The sequence below is a fragment of the Solanum stenotomum genome, chromosome 4 (genome assembly GCF_019186545.1).
Source record: "Solanum stenotomum isolate F172 chromosome 4, ASM1918654v1, whole genome shotgun sequence".
In the NCBI taxonomy this organism is placed as follows: Eukaryota; Viridiplantae; Streptophyta; class Magnoliopsida; order Solanales; family Solanaceae; genus Solanum; species Solanum stenotomum.
Window position 1 is genome coordinate 11,433,305 of NC_064285.1, and position 17,269 is coordinate 11,450,573.

General features: G+C 33.8%; 2 protein-coding genes across 3 annotated transcripts; one reads left to right on the forward strand and one right to left on the reverse strand.

Annotated features, from left to right (window-relative positions):
- Positions 1-816: 816 nt before the first annotated feature.
- LOC125862335 (uncharacterized) lies at positions 817-10,726 on the forward strand. The gene is made up of 3 exons (XM_049542386.1): positions 817-1,968; positions 6,645-6,871; positions 10,479-10,726. Exons 1-3 carry the CDS (start codon positions 1,745-1,747, stop codon positions 10,484-10,486), a joined length of 459 nt encoding a protein of 152 aa, XP_049398343.1. The 5' UTR covers positions 817-1,744; the 3' UTR covers positions 10,487-10,726.
- A 685-nt stretch (positions 10,727-11,411) lies between these two features.
- On the reverse strand, positions 11,412-16,805 carry LOC125862288 (probable sulfate transporter 3.4). 2 transcript variants are annotated; one of them, XM_049542330.1, is made up of 13 exons: positions 16,284-16,805; positions 15,343-15,550; positions 14,610-14,781; positions 14,443-14,508; positions 14,240-14,353; positions 14,043-14,159; positions 13,831-13,957; positions 13,373-13,659; positions 13,095-13,285; positions 12,929-13,014; positions 12,765-12,841; positions 12,447-12,679; positions 11,412-11,670 (listed from the first exon to the last, which is right to left on the reverse strand). In XM_049542330.1, the coding sequence occupies exons 1-12, from the start codon at positions 16,675-16,677 to the stop codon at positions 12,524-12,526; spliced, it is 1,995 nt and encodes a 664-aa protein (XP_049398287.1). In that variant the 5' UTR covers positions 16,678-16,805; the 3' UTR covers positions 11,412-11,670; positions 12,447-12,523. The 2 variants fall into 2 exon arrangements, with proteins under 2 accessions (XP_049398287.1, XP_049398288.1); XM_049542331.1 differs by having other exon boundaries at positions 11,412-11,631; positions 12,409-12,679.
- Between the last annotated feature and the right edge of the window lie 464 nt (positions 16,806-17,269).

Genomic DNA, 17,269 nt, shown 5'->3' on the forward strand with positions numbered 1-17,269 from the left:
GTATCAATATACCGACAAAATATTAGAGGAATCATTCATAGTAGTGATGCTAACAACATGCTAACATTATAGCCATGGGTTCATTAAGGATAAATGGTTAGGGTTGAGTCGACTTGATAAATAGTTTCACAATTGAATCTATTTTGTGTAGTTACATAGAATAACTAAATAAAAAAGATATTACAAAAAATCGCATGAAATCACAAGAATTAAAAGTTAAAAATGAGAATAAAATGAAATAAAAAAATAATATTTTTTTAGAATAATAAAATAAATTCAAAATAATAAAACTAAAATTAAATTAAATTAAAATAAAAAATAAGAAATAAGAAATTAAAAAGTAATCAACTTGTAATTAGACAATGTAATTACCAACAATTTTCAATTACATCCAATTACATGCTCACCAAGTAATTATATGATAATCAAATATGACAAATATTTTAATGAGTAATGCTGAATGATCATAAAATTTGGCCAGAAATTTAAAAAGTATATACTAATATTTTTTTTTATTTTAAAATAAACTGACCTTTTTTTCATTTTTTAATTAAAAGATATTAAAGTTAAAAGAGTAAAAAAAAAATTCAAAAAATAAAATAATATAGCGTAAAATATTTTATTTTACCATTTTGGCGAAAAGATTTTTTCCTATTTTAATTACCCCAAATCCAATAGCACATTGCTTTCCAATTAATAATGTGGGATTCCAGATTGTTTGATTAAAAATAAAAAATTAAAATGTTGGAATCCTCATTGTAATTTTTTTTTTAATTTTCTAGAAACAAATTCAGATTTTGCGCTATGCTTTGATCAAGTTTGACACTTTTCTTCTTACTGGCGAAACTAAGGTTCCATATCTCCTTCCTTATTCATATCTTCAGTGTTATTTTTCCTTTAATTTTGACCAATCTCGCCCCTGTTATAGATCAGATTTTGTTCCTTTATGGTGTATTTTTTAGGTAATTTTGACACACATCAAAGATTGTATTTTGGTGTGTTTCTGAGTTTGTTATATTTTTCAGATTAGAGAATACCTTGGTGGGTTTAGAGGGAATTTAAAAAATAGACCTTTTATTGTTGAATAACCTGAATTTTGATTTAGATTACAGAGTAATTTGGTGGCTTTTGTGGGAGTTGGAGAAATTGATTTACTTTTTGTTTTTGAGTGGAAGAACTCAGCAAAAGTAATCAAAGATTGTATTTTGGTTTTGTGGGGTTTGAGGAAAATTAAAAGTTGGTTTTTGTTTGTGTGGAAGATTGATTGACCTTTGGTGTGTTTTGAGGTTAATTTTTGATTCAGATTGAAGAGTACTTTTGTGGGTTTTGAGGGTTGGGTGTTTGTTTGTGAGGAAGGGAATAGACAACAGTATATCAAAGATTATACTTTTGGTGTGTTTTGAAGTTCAGATTGAAAAAAAAAAACATACTTCTTGTGGATTTGAAGGAGTCGGAACATTGTTGGTTGTGTGTTGGTGGGGAAAGTTAAGCTACACTCATCAAAGATTGTACTTCTGGTGTGTTTTGAAGCTCAGATTTAAGAAAACATACTTCTTGTGGATTTGAGGGAATCGAAAGGTTGTTGGTTGTGTGTTGGTGGGGAAAAGTTAAGCTAGAGTCATCAAAGATTGTACTTTTGGTTTTTTTGAAGTTCAGATTGAAAAAAAACATACTTCTTGTGGATTTGAGGGAATCGAAAACGTTGTTGGTTGTGTGTTGGTGGGGAAAAAGTTGAGCAACAGTCATGTTCTATGGTACAGTGGTGTGGGATCCGTGGCTAATTGTTGCTCAAATTGGGTGTATTCAATGCTTATACTATTTGACGTTAGGGATATTCTTGGAAATTCTTGTAGGGTCTCGTGTTTCTCGAATGAGTCTTGTCTATTTCTTTGATTACGCCACTGTTACTGCTTCAACTGTCACTGGATGGTGCGTCATTGCTTCCTTTCTTCTCAGTTCACTTGCCGGGTGAGATCTTGTTTTATTTTCCGTGTCTTCGCATATAAGTTTTTCAATTGCTTGTCAATGGCATTGTGGTTTAGAGTTTGTAACATTTTCCCTAGTCATAATGATAAGTTGTCTTTGTTAATAAGTTGTATAAATTGTGTTTGTTTATTCCCCTTTCTGTGAAGATACTAATTATATTAGCATGGTGATGAATTTTTTGCTATATGCTTGTTCATCAAAAGAAAAAGAATTTAAGGTACGAACAGTACACAAAAATAGGAAGTCTGCACAAAAATATGGTTCCCTACAAATAGCACCTAGTCAATTTCATGGTTCACGAAGAAAATTAACTACACGTAACAAAATATTGGCCCTCTTCTACTAAAAATCATTTCCCACCCCATCAAAGGCTCTCATGTGTTCGTTTACTCTCATTTTTTATTTTTTATTTTTAGTTATATTTACTTAGTGAAGAATTTGAGTATAAGTAACTAGAAGTGGTCATTCACTGTTGAGTGTTTGTGGTTTTGTTAAATCAAGCAGTGTTCCAACCTTTTCTGCTGTAAGGACCGGTAGAGGATTATTTTGCTTGTATGCTTCATTTGGGCTGGTTGTTTAATTTGTTATGTTAATGAATTTCTAAATTTTCATATGTTCTCTCCTAATTGCTACAGGGAAAGTGTGAGAAAGGATATTAATTTATTGATATCTCATTTACTAAAAACTTACCCACCTCTTCTCTTTGCTTGACATGAAGTAGAATAAAGAAGAAAAATTAAGATAATGGAAGACCTTATTGCCCAAAAACCTGCATGGCCAAACAATATTTGTAGTATATTAGTTTAGGATTAAGGTTGGACTCATAGAACTTCTAGTTTTAGAGTACTCCTAGTATGATAAAAAAATCTAAATTATGAATTGTGGATTGGTGTGGGTGGTTTGGATCAAAGGAGGATACAGGATTTGGATTCTCCGAGTGCCAAGTAGATCATTGACTAAATCAACTTTAGGCTTCGAAATTGGATTGTTTGTCTTTTCAGTCTATATGACAAATCAACCAATAAAATACGAACATTAATAAGGTGACAATTTATGTATTATATATACTGCAAATTCACATCCTACATTTAATTGAAATTATGAAATGAACAAAGTTAAAACTTTCAATAATATTACTAATATCATAAATATCCATCATTCATTTATAATTATCTATGGTGAATTTTCATATTCTAAAAATGATCAATGATAACATCATTAGTTACATTTGCAAAAACACTTATGTAACACATTAAACAATCATTTAAATATTGACCATTAATACTATTTTGCACTTCATTCTTTATGTGCTTCATGGATGAGAATGCTCTCTCCACACTACGCAGTTACCGTAGCAATAGGTAAAATTAGAGTCAACTTCACAAGTAAATAACCTTTGCCAAATCATGAAATCCTTGCAAGTTAGAGAACTTGGGATTACCACCTCACATATGAATAATGGAAGTATCGAGTTGGTAACTCAAATCTTGAATCTGTCAATTATCAAACTCACATTGATAACACTTTGTTAAAGTCTCGATCCTACCTTTGTCAACGTTAGAGAAAGAATTGGCCAGATTCAAGCTACCTATCCCAAAAAGTAAATAACTACTCACTACATCAAAACGATCATTAAGCTCTTGAAGTTGCACATCACTGACAACAAAAAAGACTTCAACGCGCTACGGGTGCGAAAAACAAACACAAGAAGGCTTACACTTTGATTTTCCATGAAAATAAAACTCATTCAACTTGAGAAATCAAGATATCATGAGTATCATGGGAATCACAAAATGAAGAAACATCTTCCGACAAAGATTCTCATCCAGATTGACTCATATCTTGCAATCTTTTCTTTGAAAGTTAAGAAACTCAACGACATTAACAATATCTTGATTTTTTTTTTGTAAAATCTTAACTCATTTGACATTGCCAACACTTTGAATATCAAGTGAAGCATAAAAACAAATTTGAATGTTTTAATTTTTGTCAAATATATTCTGCTTATTGTTTATCACTTGAGGTGGAACCCTCATATTCAATATTTCAAGCACATGAACAATAAATGAGAAAATAATAATAAAATTATCTAAAGTTTTGAAATGTGATCTCAAACGAGTATCACTTGGTCTTTGTAGCCCATGTTCTTGATGTAATCCTTGACCACTATGAACTTCACCGGATTTAAGTAATTGCTCTAACTTTTCAGTTTGGTGATGATAGAGTTCATCTCTACGCTTGAAAGATCTTCCAACTACATTCAATATATTATTAACATGATCAAAAAAGTCTTTAACATTCGAATGTTTTTTAGCAATAACTACAAGTGTTAGTTGCAATTGATGAACAAAACAATGAATGTAATATGCTGATGGATTATTTTTTATAATCAAAGTTTTGAGACCATTTATCTCCCCCTTCATATTACTAGCTATATCATAACATTGTCCACGTATTTTGGATGGACTTAATGAGTGATCAAAAAAACAAAAAAAAATCTTTGTTCAATGAGCATGCCGATGTATCAATAACATGGACAAACGATCGTTCTACTTCACCATTCTTATCAACATACTACAAAACAAGAACCATTTTAAACACATGTAACCTCTATTAGAATTCTAACACCTGTAACCCTAATCACTCAAAGATATAATCTTCATCTCAACAATTCCAAGTCGTGAAATGGCAATTCCAAAGACATCTCACTCAAAGAACAAATGACTCTTGTTTTGCGGTATATTGATAAAAATGGTGAAGTAGTAGACTGATTTATCGGTCGTATCCATATTAATAATACGTTGTCATGCTCATTGAAGAAATTTATTCTTTGCTTTTCGATCACTCACTAAGTCTATCAAAAATACGTGGACAAAATTAAGATGGAGCTAGTAATATGAATGAAGAGATAAAAGGTCTCAAAACTTTGATTATGAAAAATAGTTCATCAACGTATTACATTCATTGCTTTGCTCATCAATTTACAATTAACACTTGTAGCTATTGGTAAAAAACATTTGGATGTTGAAGACTTTTTTTATCATGTTATGAATGTTGCTGTAGAATCTTTCAAGCGTAGAGATTTACTCTATCATCACCAAGCTGAAAAGTAAAACAATTACTTGAATTCGGTGAAGTTCATATTAGTCAACCATTACATCAAGAACGAGGGCTCCAAAAACAACGTGATACTTGTTGGGGATTGCATTTTAGATAACTTTATTGTTATTCTCTCATCTATTGAACATGAAGGTTTCACCTCAAGTGATAGAAATCAAGCGGAAAATCTGACGAAGTATTAACCATTCAAATTTGTATTTATGCTTCACTTGATGTTGGTAATGTCAAATGAGTTGAGCAAGATTTTACAAAAAATTAGATCAAGATATTGTTAGTGTTGTGAAGTTTCTTAACGCTACAAAGAAAAGATTGCATATAAGGGAAACTTGATGAGAATATTTGTTGAATGAAGTTTCCTCATTTTGTGATTCACATGATATTTTGATTCCCAAGTTAGACGAGTCTTATTTACCTGAAAAGTCAAAGCGTAAGTCTCCGGTTATTTGTTATGCACACCACTTGTGTGTTGAAGCCTTTTTTGTTGTCATTGATGTGCAACTTCAAAAGCTTAATGATCGTTTTGATGTTGTGAGTATTGATTTGCTTCTTGCAATGGGTAGCTTGAATCTGGTCAATTCTTTCTCTAACTTTGACAAAGATAGAATCAAAACTTTAGCAAAGTGTTATCCATGTGAATTGGATAATGGCAGATTTGAGTTACCAACTCGATACTTTCATTATTCATATGTGAGGTGGTAATCCAAGTTCTCCAATTTGCAAGGAATTCGTGATTTGGTTAACACATATCTTCTGAGGTTGACTCTGATTTTACATGTTGCTACGACAACTGTGGAGAGAACATTCTCATCCATGAAAAATGTAGTGGGGAATAGCATTTGTGATCAATATTTAAATGATTATTTAGTGTGTTACATAAATCGGTGATGTATTTGCAAATGTAAGTAATGATGTCATCATTGACCGTTTTCAAAATATGAAAACTTGTCGAGGGCAATGGTAAATGAATGATGGATATTTATGAAATTAGTAATATTATTGAAAGTTTTAACTTTGTTCACTGATTTCAGATGAATGTGGGGTGTGAATTTGTTGTATACATAAATTGATCTTATTACTATTCATATTTTATTGATTGATTTGTCATATAGACCGAAAAGATGACTAGTTCGATCTGAAGCCTAAAGTTGATTTGATCGATGAGTCTACTTGGCACTCGGAGACTCCAAATCCTAGATCCGTCTCTGGTTCTATTTGCCAAATAGAAATTGGTGGAAACAGGGAAGAGGGAGCTTGTAATGTAAGAAAAGACAACAAATGCAATACCAGATAAGACCAAAAAAATTCGTGAAGAATGAATTATATTTCTTTTACCTTTCCTCCCTAGTTGTGAACTCTTTTCCTTTCTGGAATAAGGTAAATACTCCAAAGTTACGTAATTATGTGACCTTTTTATTGTTTTCCACTGCACATGCTGTTCTCAGTTGAGAAAAATACTGACCTGTGAAAAGCTTCCAAATTTCCAGAGAATTTGATTGACCTGCATAATTGAATTTCCAATGTCTTATTCCCCAACACAGAGCTGGCATTTTACTCTATTTGATTGAGAGGGCAAAGAAGTGCCTAGATTTTTCTGCAACACTCTACATCATCCATCTTTTTATATGCATTGTCTATGGTGGTTGGCCTTCCTCATTAACATGGTGGATTGTGAATGTTACTGGGCTTGCTGTGATGGCATTGTTAGGTGAATATTTGTGTATAAAACGTGAATTACGAGAAATTCCCATTACAAGATACCGATCAAGTAAGCTCCTTTATTATTCTGCTATGGTCTCTTTCTATCTTGTTGGCGTATGTATCCTCACTTTAGTTGGGTGTTTTTCAGCTATTCTAATGATTTTTCCTTGGGATTTATGATTATTGCATCTTCTTAATTATGATGTGAATTGACATTCTGTAGATGTTCTCTGTCCATTCTTGTCTGTAGCTATCTTTTTTTTTTTAATCTATATATTTGATTTTGCATCTATGTATTGAACCTTACTTTACCTCACTTGTGGGATTTCACTGGGTATGTTGTTGTTGTTGTATATTGAACCATACTGGTAGTTTTCTAAAATTTCTCTTTTCTATGGTGCTTTGGCAACAGTTTGTCATAGCTATGAATGGTGGCATGTATGAACCTTGGGAACTTTAACTCGAGTTTTTTTTACTTACAAAAAATGTTTTGGAATTTATATATATTGGATACAAATTAGTACTTATATGTGCTGTGTTAAATGTAATGAACAAAATTTAGAGCAGTAGTTGCAGTTGAAAATTTGTGATTATTACCACAAACATGACAAAAGTGGAAGTCAGGGAGAGGAAGTCAGAATCTGAGAAACTGATGGACGTTAATGGGATAAAAGTGCAGAATATTGTTAGAGACCTCGAGGTTGACTTTTCCTTGAACACCATGTCTCTTTCCAAGTGTCTTTCTTCCACTTGCTGGTCCTTATTAACTGAGAGGTTTGTCATTGTCAGCGTCATGGAGATTAAGTTCCAATGGATAAAGAGGGATCCTTAGATACTATGTCACCGTGGGAGAGTTTAAAATGAGTAATGCTAACCATTCCATTATTTACACAAACTCTTTGATGACTTATTGGCTGCTTGCTTGAGAAGTAAGTTTCACAAAGATGGAGCAGATTTTTTGGCAGTAACTCATGGAGTAATAAATTGTAGAGTATGTTCAAATTGTACCAGGTGTTTGGGATTTGTTTTGATTGTGTCCTTGGTATTACAAAAAAGTCTAAATTTCACTGTGTCAGACCTTCATATGAACTAGGGGAAAAGCTATAACTACCCAATTAATGAAGTAGTACAAATTGAGAAGCTGGCGAAAACATTTTAGGGGGGGTGGGGGAGTAGAGGAGCTACCCTCCATCTTCTTGGGCATGCCATTAGGTGCAAAAAGTAAGTCAATGAGCATTTGGAGTGGCGTGATAGAGAAGTGCGAGAGAAAATTAGCAAACTGGAAAAGCCAATGCTTATCTGGGGGGGGGGGGCTTACTATGATCAACAGTGTGTTGGATGCCTTACCAACATACATGATGTCTGTTTTCCAAGCACCAGCTGGTGTAATCAATAGATAGAGGTACACAGAAAAACCTTCTTTTGGCAAGGAAATGAAGATAAGAGAAAGTATCATCTTGTCAAATAGGAAGAAATGAACATAAGCAAGAAGATTGGGGGTGCGGGCATCAGAAACATGAAGTTTCAGAACCAAAGCCTTATGATGAAGTGGTTATGGAAGTTTTCATCTGCTGAGAACTCATTGTGGAAGGAGGTGATTGCTGCAAAATATGGAATGAGGGATAAATGGATGACAACAGAGGTGGCCTCTCCATATGGGTCTAGTGTATGGAGATCTATCAGGGATCTATGGGATTTGGTGCTAGAAAGATCACACTGTAAGTTGGGAAATGGCAGAAAGGTGGTTTTCTGGATGGACAAATAGTGTGGACAGGTTCCACTAAGCCAAAGGTTTCCTGACCTCTACAACCTATGTCAAATGCAGCAAGCAACTGTAGCAAAATTATGGAATGATCAGGGGTGGAATTTGCACTTCAGGAGAAACTTAAATGATTGGGAGATGTGTAGATTAGCAGAGCTTTTTTTCATCCTAGCACAATTTAGTAACTCGTCTGTTGAAGAGGATTCACTGGTATGGAATGTGGGAAGCAAAGGGTGGTTCACTGTTAACTCAGCATATGAAGATCTCAACATAGTTGGCATTGAGGAAGTAGAATGGCCTTGGAAGAGGATATGGAAAACTAAGATACCCTATAAAGTAAACTGTTTTACTTGGTTGTTAGCTAAGGAGACAGTTTTGACACATGAGAACTTGAACAAAAGAGGTTTTCACCTGTGTTCCAGGTGTTTTTTGTGTGAAGAGCAAGGAGAGACAGTCAACCATCTCTTCTTACACCACAAGTGGACAAGCCAGTTGTGGCAAATGTTCACCAATATGAGAGAGATTAAATGGGTGAAACCAGAAAGGATCAAAGAGGTTTTGAAGTGCTGGAATAGAGATGGAAATGCAGGAAGAAAGGAGGAGAGATGGAAGATTGTCCCATCATGTATATGGTGGACAGTATGGCTAGAGAGGAACTAGAGATGTTTTGAAGGAAAGCAGAGCAGCATACAAAGACTTAAAGCTTAATTGTTTAGCTCTGTATTATTTTTGGTGTAAACAAGTAGTCTCAGATAGCTCAGAAGTAATCAGCACAACTATAGACTGGCTGTAACTTGGTAGTTATAGGATCCTATGTAATTACAACACTTTTCGAGGGGAACTACACTTTTGAGGTAGTATACCTACGGATAAATATAGACTAACTGTTACTTTTCTCAAAAAAAAGAGTCTAAATTTCATCCTTCACAAATGTCATTCCTAGTATTTGGAAAAATGTCTTGCATACCATTAGCTGTATGCTCCTACCTATATTCCCAAAGGTGCATCTTTTGAGTGTTTTAACCGATCCACTTCCTTGTTGTATCAATGCAGAAAGGGAGACATTTTAGGAAAACTTGTCAGTCTTTCTGTAATTTGGTTAAACTTCTTTTTCTGTGAGGTAAACACTGTGTCAAAGCAACTCAACCTCCCCCCTCAGTGCCTAATATATCTTCATAACCCCCTCTTTAGAAGCTTAAGGTGGATTCTTCGTAGAACTCAAGATCAAGTACTATCTAATTTAAGTCAGAAGAGGACTTTGCCCATAGTTATGCTGAGGATCCATATTTTCTTAGCAAAAGAATGACGAGCTTGAACCAAAGAAGGAATTGAGGATTTAGTTTACTGGAAGCCATGTTTATTACTAAATACCTACCACCCCCAACCCCAAAAAAGAAAAGAAAGAAAGAGTCAACTAGATTTTAAGAGAAAACAGAGTTTTTAAAAAAATGACCTTTTTGTCGTGCTTGAATCACGTGGTCGGAAAATATTACTAATGCAGATAAACGTATACTTATCTTAAATTGTAGGAATGGAAGACACTAGGAATACATGCGACAAAATTGAAACCAATCCAGTGTTGTGGAAATTAAATAAAGATGGATCCTTTTCCTTATGCTTTGGCACTCGTCTTTACTTCTGTGGTTTTACTTTCCCCCTTTTTCCTTTCCTTTTCTTTGAATATTGTCTAGTATTTTAGTTGGACACTTTGTTCTAGTCGGTGTTGGTAACACTTCGCCCCATGAGTATGAAAACTTAAATCCTTTTAGAGGCTTGGAGACTCATCACATAATGACTAATGAAATATAATGGCATGCATATTATTCAAAGTACACGTGTACATATTATACATAAATTCTATATAGCTGTGTATTTCTGCTAGTTCAACTAATTTGAAATTCATCTTATGTAGGTGTTTGACTAAGTAGATGTTCAACAGCAAACAACATTTTTCTTTTAGTCATGCAGCCGGTGGCTTCTTTAACTCATTTACTATTTGAGAAGATTTGAAGCGTCTCTATGCAATTTATCTCATGCTTGTGGCAATGACATACTGGGGACTGCTAGGAAATTGCCAAATTCACAGAGGAAGACACGCTAACCACCTGAGTTACTAGGTGATTTCTTTTCAATCCGAAGAAACTTAGAAAGAAAGTATAGCAACTTTAATTAACAAGCTACTTGTACATTAAGTTATTCACTCAGGATTGATCATTTGTCAAGTTGCAACGTTTTGCAGCCAATATTCTGTCAGATAGTTAGAACTTAGAAGTTCTTTGGTCCTACTTGTTCCTGCTGGGTTGTCTTTCCTTGTGTTTGAACCAGGATAATACGAATGGTTGAAGAATTTGTTCGAGTTACTAATATATCAGAAATTCAGAATAATTTTCCAGGTCCTGAATAGAAGAAAAAGCTAGTCAAGTTGCTAAATGTAAAATTTTATGAAGTATTATTTAGAACATGTGGAACGGAAAGCGTTTTTTTTTTAATGTTTCAAAGTGCAGAAAGCGATGGTACAGCAAAAACATTTCATCTTCCTTGATAATGAATGAAGAGAAAAGGTTGGAGGTACTTGTTCAAATCAAGTTTAGTACCTCTTTTTTCCATTTTCCTCATGAGTCTGTTTATCTTCTTTGGTGATGTATGGTAATAATGACACAGTATATTGTGCTGTTTTATAACAATGGAACGCCAACTATTTGATGTTTACTAGCATATAAATTTGACATAGAATGGGAAACGTGGTTAGTAAAGATTCATATAGTTGACTCTAACTTGTTTGGGATTGAGACTTGTTTATATTGTTCGAGATTGAGAGAAAAACAAAGAAATCACTTGACCATGATGATGAAACACAATATAATTTGAGTTGATGAACTACTCTCCAACGTTATAATTTTCAAAAATTTCAGAAAGACTTATTGGGAATCGCCGATTGAGTCAATTCAACCAAGAAAGACATTGGGACCTCTGAATGTTGCTTGGATTGAGTTAAGTAAAGACTGGCTAGTTACATAGTTAAGTAGGGTAATACCCAAGGACTACAGTGAATTGAAATTCATACACTTGACTCAAATTTGAACTAAACTCTTACATAAAAAAAACTTCAACTGAGGATCTGATATTGTTAACTTTCCAACTTACATAGTTAAGTAGGGTAATACCCAAGGACTACAGTGAATTGAAATTCATACACTTGACTCAAATTTGAACTAAACTCTTACATAAAAAAACTTCAACTAAGGATCTGATAGTGTTAACTTTCCAACTTACATAGTTAAGTAGGGTAATACCCAAGGACTACAGTGAATTGAAATTCATACACTTGACTCAACTTTGAACTAAACTCTTACATAAAAAAACTTCAACCAAGGATCTGATATTGTTAACTTTCCAACTTACATAGTTAAGTAGGGTAATACCCAAGGACTACAGTGAATTGAAATTCATACACTTGACTCAAATTTGAACTAAACTCTTACATAAGAAAACTTCAACTAAGGATATGATATTGTTAACTTTCCAACTTACATAGTTAAGTAGGGTAATACCCAAGGACTACAGTGAATTGAAATTCATACACTTGACTCAAATTTGAACTAAACTCTTACATAAAAAAAATTTCAACTGAGGATCTGATATTGTTAACTTTCCAACTTACATAGTTAAGTAGGGTAATACCCAAGGACTACAGTGAATTGAAATTCATACACTTGACTCAAATTTGAACTAAACTCTTGCATAAAAAAACTTCAACTAAGGATTTGATATTGTTAACTTTCCAACTTACATAGTTAAGTAGGGTAATACCCAAGGACTACAGTCAATTGAAATTCATACACTTGACTCAAATTTGAACTAAACTCTTGCATAAAAAAACTTCAACTAAGGATCTGATATTGTTAACTTTCCAACTTGAGTTGGAGTAGTATCATCACCTGCCATTTCAACTTTATCTTATATTGGCAATTCAGTTTCAGTCTTCCACAAAGATGAGATATCAGCCACAGCTTCAGAAACTGTCAGATATATTCCATTTAGTCCAAAGCCCTCAAGAGCATTAGATTCATGTAACTTTTCCATAACATTCCCACCTGGATTTGCCAGCACAAGCTGAACACAACAACAAATTTTGTAAGAATTCTTTGACTAATGGAGGAAACAAAAGAGCCATCTTTTATATGGCTGATGTACTTACCTTAAGAGATCGTTTATCCAGCGTCTTTCTTAGTTCACATATTGTGTCAATGCCACTTGAGTCTATGGACGACGCAGCTGTTAAACAAAGATGGTGTTTTGTCACTCAACATGTTAGATACAGAATATCAGCAAATTTCTCTTCTTTTTTTCTCTTCAACTGACCTGTCATGTCGATAATTACACATTTGATTGCAGTTTCTTGGTTGGCTTCTATCCTCTCTTCCTCTTCGCGTATCCATCTCAATATCCTGTAGTTAACAAAATGGAATTCCAAGTAAATGAAACTGTGAAATAAATACAGAATGTGCAGCCTATGTTAGTAACTAACCTTTCTTGTAAGTAGGTAGAATTTGCAAAGTAGATAGGAGCTTCTACAGCTAGGATCAGGAAAGAAGGAATTCTAACAGCTGTTCTATATCTGTTCATGTTTTGATATACTTGAGTTCCAGGAATATTGCCCAAGACACCAGTATTTGGCCTTGTAACATGCAACAAGATCTTAAAAACTGAAACTCCAACCTAAAATTTCATGACCAAAAACCAGAAAATATTAGTTAGGTAAGATCAGAAGGACCTAAAATCTGAAACTTTCGAGGGGATGCTTACTGCAATGGCTAGGCCGAGAGGTACTGAGATGAAAAGAACACCAAAAAACGAACACAAGCAAGCTAAGAAATCGAGCTTGTCAACTTTCCATAACCGTAATGCAGCCTGATAATCAATTAGGCCAATTACTGCTGTTATAATGATTGCTGCCAAGATGACAATGGGAGTGTAATAGAACAGTGGCATTAGAAACAGCAGGGTGATTAACACAGCTGTTGCCATTATTATGTTTGAAACAACCGTTTGTGACCCAGCGTTGTAATTTACTGCTGATCGAGAAAATGATCCTGTAAAAGTAAAACTTATCTAGGTAAAAAAGGAGAGAAAATCTTACTTATACATATAATAGCTAAAACCACAGGCCAGTAACGCCAAGGGCAGAGATCCCTTGGCGTAAGTGTTTTTTTTTTAATGCCCTTATTTAAATTTCTGGCTCCGTCACTGAATGAGGTTGGTACCTGTTGTAACATAGCAAGAAGAACAGGATCCAGCCATGTTCATTAGTCCAATAGCCATCATTTCTTTGTTTCCATCAACTTGGTAATTCTTCAAAGCAGCAAATGTCCTTCCTACTGCAATCCCTTCCTGTAAGTCCATGAAAACGTTGATCACGAACCACTTCTTTACAATTTCTATGACCAATCACTCGTTATGGATAAAAACGACTTACTGTGAGTGCTAAGATCCCAGATACAATGCCAGTTTTGATGGCAAGAGGCAGATAAGGACCACTCAGATATAACATGTTCATCGAGGGTGGATTTAGACCCTTTGGTAAGTGTCCAATCTGCAATAACTCAAAGTTATTTCCAGTTTTATTCTGCTTAAAACTTACGTATCAACGTAAAGTTGATGCATATTACTTACAGTTTGAATCCCATGAGCTTTCGACTTAAGGCAGGCAACTACAAGAGTTGATAGAACAACTGAGGCCAACGGAGATGCTGCTGAAAGCCAGAAAAATTTCGGATTCCTGGTGCTCTGATACCACAAAAGAAGATTCAACAACGTCAAAATTCAGAATATTAGTATGTTTTCTTTTTCTGTACATAAACCAAACAAATACATACGATTTGCCTTGTTGTTAGCAGGAACGCGAGGAAACACATGCCCATAACAATGGTTTGCCAAGACCACTGCAGACAGATATAGAAGATTAAAATTTCAATTTGTTGAGTAAACAAAGATTGTTGCTTTTTCGACAATCTTATTAACTCAGATTTAAGCTTCTTCTTACTTCGTCTTTGTGCTGGAAAACAGAAGACAATACAGGAACTATTTGCATCTTGCTTGTGAAATGGATCATTCCTAGCAACCCTTTCAGTTGTTGCAATGAAACTATGACTGCTGCACCAGCCATGAACCCGACTAACGTTGCCTTTGACAGAAAATCGATGATAAATCCCAACCTACAAACGTTTAAACTAACTGAGTTCTAAAATAATTCATAAACACAAAGTTCTAAAATTCATTTTTCAGAATCCTTATTAGTTTACTTAAGTTAGAATGATTTGGATTTGCATACAGTGGAAACGATATATTAAGGATTCATATAACCGACTCACAACTTGTTTAGAATTAAGACAATTCAACTCAATATCACCATAGCTATATGGCTAAAGACGGAGATTAACTCATTAACCCGTCTATCGCCCTACAAAGGTAGAGGTAAAGTCTGCGTACATCTTATCCTTCCCAAATCCACTTGTGAGATTACACTGGATATATTATTGTTCGTTAACCTCAGAATCTTTGTTATTGCATAGTGCATAAAATTCCACTCCCTTTCTTTTTTGTTGCTTTCATTAGTGCAATGTATCTAAATGATTCTTCTTTCTAAAACTTGTTTCCACTTAGTCATTAGAATTATTCTCCCTTTTTCTAAGCCAATTAGAAAGTCAAAATTAACAACTTTTATTGCTTTTTTCAAGTGGACGAAAAGGATTTAGGCTATATACATTAACGATTACCTGAAGAATCCGAGTGAAGCCTGAAAGACTCCAGCAAAAAGTGTAGCTGTAAAAGCCAATTGAAGGTAAAGAATTGGTTGTTCAGTGTAAGAAACAACTTCACTTAGCATTGTGCCCATCACAAGTGATGCAATTGAAACTGGACCAACTGCTAAGTGTCTTGAACTTCCCAAAACTGAATAAATCAATGGTGGCACAAAGCTTGAATCTGCATTATTAGATTGAACATAGCATTATTACAGTGATGGAAGCAGAATTTTTACTGAGAAAATTGTATGAATTATGTATTTATAGTGATGGTCTGTACAAAACTATTGTGACATAATAAGTAGGTGCAATAATGTTTTGTATCCACTCATATTAAATATCTTGCATGTCTCTGCCTTCAATTAATAGAACAAGTGTTGAATCCACTTTTAAAAAAAATCATAAACTTAACATATCTCATTTCTATTATAAATTTGTTTTTAGTTTATATCCTTTTTTATAGAAGATCTAAAGGCAAAAAAAAAATCAAATTATAAAGGGCTAATTTCACCATCTCCCAAACACTAATAACAAATCACAATTTTCCCACCGGAAAATGTTTAGGGGCTTTTTACTAGATATTTTGACTGAATCGGTGAAAAAAAAGAAAAGAAAAAAAGAATAATGTTTTCATACGAAAAAATGTGAAAAATTCTCACTATATCTATGAGAATCTGTTCTATAGCATAAATTTCTTAGTGATTCGTGATTGAAAAAACTTTTGTCTTAGTAGTGAAACTAATTAAAAGTTGATATCAAATGTTGTTATATTCTGTCTCATTTCACTCCAATACAACTAAAAACCCATTATCATGGTTAAAAAATGTTCAACTAAATTCTAAAATCATACAAATTCTATAAAGTAAAAATCAAATATATATGCTAAACAAAATTAAGAATTGTAGGGAACTTACATAATCCAACAATAGGTGGCAAATTAGCAAGTTTAGCATAGCTAATTCCTTGTGGTATAGCAAGACTAGCAATGGTAAGTCCAGATATGATATCAGGCCTTAATAACTTGAGATTATACTGAGGGCCCCACTCAAAAACAGGAAAAAAAAATTGAAGTCCCAAATACAACTTCATCAAACATGTTTGATTCTTGAACTTATGAAGTGGATCATCTGGGAAAAACACTTCTAACAACCTTTGTCTTAGTTTTTCAAGTGTTGTTTTGTGTGGTGGCAAACAAACTCTATGCACTTCAAGTGGTGGTACATCATGATTTGATATTGGTAATTCAAAACCCTCTTCATTGCATGCATGTGTTGATAAATCTTCAACTCTATTTGAACTTAGTACCATATTATAATAAGAGGCCTTCGATATCAATCAATCGAGTTCAGACTCACAAATGAATAGAAAGCGAACCGAAAATTTTTAAGACTAAGTTGGGAGAGTGGTAGAGAGGTAGTTGTTTGGTGGTAAATGGAGAAGGACACTTACCATCCTTTTATAGGGACAACATTAACTATCACAATCCCCAAGGAAAATAAAAAATAAAAATAAGAAAGGTGGTGCTATGGCAACATTCAGAGGACAAGATTATTTTGGTTTTTGTTTTCTAATGTTACAAAAAGGAAAAAAAAGTCTATGCAATATTTGTTGGACGTTTGAACAAAGTTTTATATTGATAGCTAAAAAAAGAAAACGAAATTTACTATTGAATATTCTTAAGTATTTCCCTCAATGCCTTCTGAGTCGAGGCTCAATAAGGGGTTTACCCCCACAAAGTGCTCATTCGATTGGTAGAAGTTGTGTCGAACGATAGAAGTTGTGACAGAGATGATAGCGGTTGCAGATTATTTGAGATTCCAAAAAAAAACTTTATTTCATCATTTTAATACAAATAATGAAATAAATAATTTTGAAACTAACTGATATTCTTAGCTAGCGC